At 33.7% G+C, this 6,837-nt stretch overlaps 2 protein-coding genes across 2 annotated transcripts in view; one reads left to right on the forward strand and one right to left on the reverse strand.

Moving 5' to 3' along the window:
• On the forward strand, nucleotides 601–5,323 carry LOC107605337 (asparagine synthetase [glutamine-hydrolyzing] 2). Its single transcript, XM_016307226.2, has 13 exons — nucleotides 601–819; nucleotides 2,240–2,378; nucleotides 2,466–2,561; nucleotides 2,650–2,791; nucleotides 2,881–3,071; nucleotides 3,150–3,311; nucleotides 3,397–3,477; nucleotides 3,588–3,809; nucleotides 3,971–4,105; nucleotides 4,193–4,273; nucleotides 4,362–4,448; nucleotides 4,549–4,656; nucleotides 4,818–5,323. Exons 1-13 carry the CDS (start codon nucleotides 740–742, stop codon nucleotides 5,049–5,051), a joined length of 1,758 nt encoding a protein of 585 aa, XP_016162712.1. The 5' UTR covers nucleotides 601–739; the 3' UTR covers nucleotides 5,052–5,323.
• Nucleotides 5,491–6,837, reverse strand: part of LOC107605424 (protein PMR5) — a gene marked incomplete in the record, with an annotated part of 6,267 nt that continues 4,920 nt past the window's right edge. Inside the window, 1 exon segment of the mRNA XM_016307337.2 lies at nucleotides 5,491–6,227. Coding sequence (XP_016162823.1) covers nucleotides 5,885–6,227 — 343 coding nt within the window.

Below are 6,837 nucleotides of genomic sequence, written 5' to 3' on the forward strand. Positions count from 1 at the left end.
TTCTAAAGGTATTATTAAATTTATTTATAAATAAAAATTTAATTATTTAATAAATATATTTGAAAATAATTAAATATTTTTATGTTAAACATTTTAACGAGTAAATTATAAAAAGAAAAAGAATATCATAGAAAACAACGAACGACGTCACAGCACGTGGCACAGCACAAGAGGAAAAGGCGGTGGTCCCGGTGTCGAGTGTGGAGGGACCATCCGGTTGCCGGTAAAATCCATTGCGAAGAAAGCAACACAAATATTCAACAAGAGAAATAATAATCAAATAATAGCATGACTCGTATTTTAATTTGGAATATACGCTACATCTTATAGTAATGATGTAATGAGCTAATTTTCAAACAAAAAAGAATGATGTAATACCTCAAATCAATAAATTAATAAGTATGAAATGAGTAATTGAATCATAATTTAGTAATTAATTTTATGTGTTTGTAAACGATTTAACTATTAAGTTATAAATCAATGCATGCACGATGCATAAATAAAAATAACAAAAAAGAAAAAAATAAAGAATAGAAGAAAAACGACGCCGTTTGTGCAAACCCTCCCCACGGGGTTGCATTATAAATACGTGGCTGATGATGCGAAATACAATAAACTCAATAAACTGCGTCCAGTGCTATCAGTTGTTGTTCTCCGTTGTTCCCTCTGTTTCTCACTTTCTTTCCTTCAATAATATCTTCCCATTTTCTTCTCTCTCTCTTTCTTTAATTTTCTCAGAATGTGTGGCATCCTTGCTGTTCTTGGTTGCTCCGATGACTCCCAAGCCAAGAGGGTTCGGGTTCTCGAGCTTTCTCGCAGGCATGCCAATAAATCCTTCTTTCTCCATCTTCTCCATGCATATACACTTTATTATATTATACTTTTTTTTAATTATACAAATTTTGATTAAACTGTTTAATATAATATTTATCTAAATCTTAGTTATTTTCATTTTCACGTGAATAAATTCTTTTAAATACGGTCTAAAATGTTTGATGTCCGAACCCTGAAAGAGTTTTCTAATGTTTTTCGGTTTATATATAAGTTCATGGTGATTGAGTGCACTGAATTGTGGTCGCGACTTTGGATAATAAAGTGTTCTAAAGAAAAAGATTATATGAGTTTATGAAGTAAGAAAATATGCGAAGAATTGAAACTGATGGTTTAATTTATTTTCTTGTCATGGTGTGGGGTTTAATAATTTGGTTTAATTAATTTTCTCCTCGTTTTAACTGTCATGGTGGTGTCTTCTTACTCCATGGAATATATTTTAAAAGTAAAAGGCTAAGCATATACGTCAGAATTGAAATTGTAAAATTATTATTATTATTATTGATACTATTCCAATATATATGCTGGGACTCGATTCCCAGCTTTCTGATTTAACTTATTATAAGGCTTTGATAAGATAAGTTGAAAACTATGAAAGAGTACTATTATTATTTTAATTTTATTGCTTACTTACTGTAAGGATATATAGAAACAAGTGGGGGTGTGTGGGTCCAAGTAAAGTAACCATGCAATTATTGGTCAATTTTGGTGGAAAAAGTCAAAATAGAAGAAATTAAACTTGGTTAAAATATTAGGTTAAAATAGAAAATGGATTTCTCCGGGGAAATAAAAACTAATGTTTAATTTTATTTTTTATTATTTTTTTTATTTTGATCGCACTTATAAAATTAAAGGTAAAAGATCACACTTTATTTTTTTAAATGTTAAAAAAACTAAAAATGATCTATTTCCGTTAAAATAGGTCGAAAAAATGGGTGAATTTGAGAATTTGAATCCACCCATATAAAAAAAAATCTGCTAAACCTGTTTTGCTAAATTCGCGAGCTTTGACCAGATTGGATAAGACGGACTGATACGATTTTTTTGGAAAGGATATTTTCGATAACATGAAAACTTAGGTGTAAAAAATTCTTAAATAATTTGATAGGTTTAATTAAATTATCATCTAATAATTTTTAATTATTAATTTTATTTAAAATTAATTGTACCTGAATTTTTATTTTTTAATAATTTAATAAAAATAAAGATGAGGTGTTTAATTATGTATTTGTCCATGAAGCAAGCAAAAAATGAAATTATGTAAAAGTTGCTCAACGAATCACTTATTTTAATACTAATTCAAATACAAGAGAAAAATATTAGTTCTCCGTTTCAAATTTTCTATGATTAGAAATGAAAATTTATTGCATGTTTGATGTTTAAGAGAGTGAAGTTGTTGTTGTAACAGATTGAAGCACCGTGGACCTGATTGGAGTGGGCTCCACCAATATGCTGACAACTATTTGGCTCATCAAAGGTTAGCCATAGTTGATCCTGCTTCTGGTGATCAACCTCTTTACAATGAAGACAAGTCCATTGTTGTCACGGTAATTACTTTTAATTACCCTTTCTAATTCTATCACTAATATGATTCTAACCCCCCTTTTATGATTATATGATCCAATGAAAACCAGGTGAATGGAGAGATTTACAATCATGAAGAGCTTAGAAAACAGCTTCCTAATCACACTTTCAGAACCGAAAGTGACTGTGATGTTATTGCACACCTGGTTAGTCATCTTTATTTATTATTGTTAATTAATCAATGATTAAACTAGACTTTCTTGTTCTTATCGACTTGTTTGTTTTTTTCTCTAGTATGAGGAGCATGGAGAGGGTTTTGTGGACATGCTTGATGGAATATTTTCTTTTGTTCTGTTGGATACTCGTGACAACAGTTTTCTTGTTGCAAGAGATGCCATTGGAGTCACATCCTTGTACATTGGTTGGGGCCTAGATGGTAAAGTTCATGAGATTGCCCTTTTTTGTTCTGAATTGGTTCGAATTGAATTGAATTGTGACGATTTTCATAATATATATATGTTTTAGGCTCTGTTTGGATTGCGTCTGAACTGAAAGGATTGAATGATGATTGCGAACATTTCGAGACTTTTCCGCCGGGTCACTTGTATTCAAGCAAAGATAGAGAATTTAGGAGATGGTACAACCCTCCATGGTTCTCTGAGGCTATTCCATCAGCACCTTATGATCCTCTAGCTTTGAGAAATGCCTTTGAAATGGTACATATCATCCACAAAAAGATTAATCATGTTTTTAATTTTGGTATCGTGTATTGATGAAATGGATTTCGATTTCAGGCTGTCATAAAAAGGTTGATGACTGATGTGCCTTTTGGTGTCCTGCTATCCGGAGGGTTGGACTCTTCCCTAGTCGCCGCCATCACGGCTCGTCACCTAGCCGGCACGAAAGCTGCCAAGCAGTGGGGAGCAAAACTACACTCATTTTGTGTAGGCCTTAAGGTATGTGTGTGCGCGCGCGCACACGTGTGTATCTCTTTAGTACTCCTTTTTTTGATCTTGAATCATCTTATCTTATTTTGAATAGGGAGCACCAGATCTAAGGGCTGCAAAAGAAGTTGCAGATTATCTAGGCACAGTTCATCATGAGTTTCACTTTACTGTCCAGGTATATATATAATCATAATTCATAAATATTTCCATGCTTAAGAATTTTGGGGTGTCTTCAATTTATGCAAAGAATTATAATTTCAATCATAATATGTGGTGTGGATGCAGGATGGCATAGATGCTATTGAAGATGTTATCTATCACATTGAGACTTATGATGTTACCACAATCAGAGCAAGCACTCCCATGTTCCTTATGTCGCGCAAGATCAAATCTCTGGGCGTCAAATGGGTGATCTCTGGAGAAGGATCTGATGAGATCTTTGGAGGGTATCTCTACTTTCACAAGGCACCAAACAAGGAGGAGTTCCACCAAGAAACGTGCCGCAAGGTCATCATAATATAAAAGATATATTTCCCGTGTTTCAAAATATCTGTTGCTTTAGAAATTTGAACAAGTTCATGAGTTATGAATATATCAAGTTTTCAAGAACATGATGTTAAAGGATTAACTAATATATGTTGTTCTTTTACCCTTTTTTGTTAATCCAGATTAAGGCACTTCACAAATATGATTGCTTGAGGGCCAATAAATCAACATATGCTTGGGGTCTAGAAGCCAGAGTACCATTTTTGGACAAGGAGTTTATCAATGTTGCGATGAATATAGATCCTGAGAACAAAATGGTATGCACAACGAGCGCTGCGACTCATGATCACTTAAAAAAGTTTCATAACTTTTTATGAAGTGGATTTTTTGTGTGACCTTTTCAGATAAAACCGGAGGAAGGACGCATCGAAAAATGGGTTCTGAGGAAGGCCTTTGACGACGAAGAACACCCCTATCTGCCAAAGGTAATATCTGCAATCTGATGAAGTTTCCATAGATCTTTGGAAAAGCTTTTCTTTTTTTAAACTAAAATGAAATTTGAATGTCATGCAGCACATTTTATATAGGCAGAAAGAACAATTCAGTGATGGAGTTGGCTATAGTTGGATTGATGGCCTTAAAGCACATGCTGCAAAACATGTAAATATGAATCCAATCTTATACTATATGCATGAAATTCTTAATAAAAAATTCTAGAGCTAAGTCATGTAATTTAATTGTTCTTGATATTGTCTTATAGGTGACTGATAAGATGATGCTCAATGCTGCTAACATCTTCCCCCACAACACACCAAACACCAAAGAAGCATATTACTATAGGATGATCTTTGAGAGGTTCTTCCCTCAGGTAACTGATATATCGAATCTCCTGAACAAATAAGATTCGAGATTTCTTCTTAATTTGGTTCCCCACCAACCCTGATGCTAGGGGACACCATGAAATGTATTGATTTCAACAAGGGCTAATTGAAAATCTATTGTATTGTGTTGTTTGATTCAATTTTGCAGAACTCGGCTAGGCTCACAGTTCCCGGAGGAGCGAGTGTTGCGTGTAGCACAGCCAAAGCAGTAGAGTGGGATGCTGCATGGTCTAACAACCTTGATCCTTCCGGAAGAGCCGCGCTTGGGGTTCACAATTCTGCCTATGAGAATCAAATCAACTCGGCCAAAGCCGCCGTAGGACCAGAGAAGATCATACCTAAGATGGAGATTTCTCCACTTGGAGTTGCCATTCAGAGCTAGTAGGATCCATATGGCAAGAGGATATTTTGTTTCTTAAATAACAGCAAAGATCCTATGTGGTAGTGAACACAAAATGAGAGTTTTGCATTGCCTGCAATGTAATTTGTCCAAGCAATTGCTATATATACTGTGTATAAGGCTTTAGACCAAGATATCCCAAGTGTTGTGCCATCTATATATCTTATCCTTTTTTTTTTATGCTTTTTGAACACTATTATAATGTATACTAAGTATTATTTTGATGAAAAGATTGTGTTTTTCTTATCAGTTAATCTTGAATGCAAGTCCAACTATTTGAGTAACATGGTACATGGATCACCAACAAAACTTAGTTGAAGCATATTATGTTTTTCATCATAATGGTGCAATGGTGCACTTGAATTTCTTTTTTTTTTGTGCTGAAATTTTCTCTTTACACCAACAGAATAGAAATATAGGATAATGAAGAAAAAAGAATTATCTCATTTCACTAGAATATCTGTACAGATTAAACAGTTATCCATCATGCAACCATCCAAATAAATGGCATTTACCTACTAATTTAAAGGTTATAAAAAAGAAAAAAATGAAGCTAAGGAAAATGTATTGTTAATCATTAAGCTTCTAAAACATATATAACTAATTTAGTTAACCACCAGGGTTGATTCAAGTAGTACATGCTCGATTCTCGTCTTAATCGGGGTCTCGGCTCCAAGCTCCGAGTCTTGTGCGCCGGAAAACATTCTCATCCGACGCGCCAACCCCAGAAAGATGCAGATATTCTCAACTCGAACGACATTGCCTCCTGTCAAGGATACCTGTTCTGATTTTTCGTGGTTTCGGCTGAAAAATGTTTAGTAGAACAAAGCAGTGTAGAACAATTCATTCCAAGTATCCGGCAGGCCGGGGAGGCACCAGTGGCTGCAATCTGAGTAAAGAGGATTAGATCGTTGCTGAGGGCTCAAATCGCCGGTGTAGATGGAAGGGTGGCCATCTTTTCGAAATGCGGATAACAATGTTATGTCCAAAAGGGAAGGTGGATTCTTCATGTCTCTTAAGACCATGTCAATAACCTTCATTTGCTCAGGATATTCAGCACCTGGGTATGCAGTGGCTGATGTTCCACTTATTGGTTCTGTTTCGCCATAGCAACTCTTTCTTGTCACTCCTGTTACTCCATTGTTCCATTCATTTGGGCTGCACATTATTAATTAGTTTCTTTAGCACTGGTTATAAAGATAAATAAGAATGCATGTTTTTTTTTAAACAATATTTGAAAAAAAAAAGAAAGTAAGTGGGAGATGAGAATTTTAGGCTAGTAATGTTGTTGCATCATGCATGTCCTATTTTTTGTTTGACAAATAGGTAATCACATTAAAGACATGTTATGACATTCATCCAAAGACTTTTTTTTATTTACAAATATAAATATTAATGAATGGAAGGTGACAAAATAAATGAAACATTAAAGAAATTTATTTTTTTTTATAGTGAATGTTCCTTCGTATGCCTATGAGAGAGCTTAATAGCTTTATAAGTCAAAACCCTCTAATAACAAAAATTGTGCAACATTTTTGAATCAATAAACAAATAATAAAATAAAATAAAAAAAGCTACATCCACATTATGACATTTAAATATGCTTTGTATGAAATGGGGTGGCTCGAGAGAGACAGCCAGTAACAATTATTTTTTAAATTTTAATATGTACTTCTACTATATATAATAATAATAATATGAAAAAAATTCGGTGCATAACTTTCTTTTTCAAAATACTATTTGTCATATGAAATTCATAAAAATTGTT

This window comes from Arachis ipaensis, chromosome B01 (assembly GCF_000816755.2).
Source record: "Arachis ipaensis cultivar K30076 chromosome B01, Araip1.1, whole genome shotgun sequence".
Classification (NCBI taxonomy): Eukaryota; Viridiplantae; Streptophyta; class Magnoliopsida; order Fabales; family Fabaceae; genus Arachis; species Arachis ipaensis.

Bases quoted from the DNA above. Each gene is read 5' to 3' on its own strand.
- LOC107605337 (XM_016307226.2), top strand. From the start codon at position 740: ATGTGTGGCATCCTTGCTGTTCTTGGTTGCTCCGATGACTCCCAAGCC. The intron at 2,792-2,880 runs GTAAAGTTCATG...TATATGTTTTAG, and splicing joins CATTGGTTGGGGCCTAGATG to GCTCTGTTTGGATTGCGTCT. The intron at 4,106-4,192 runs GTATGCACAACG...TGACCTTTTCAG, and splicing joins TAGATCCTGAGAACAAAATG to ATAAAACCGGAGGAAGGACG.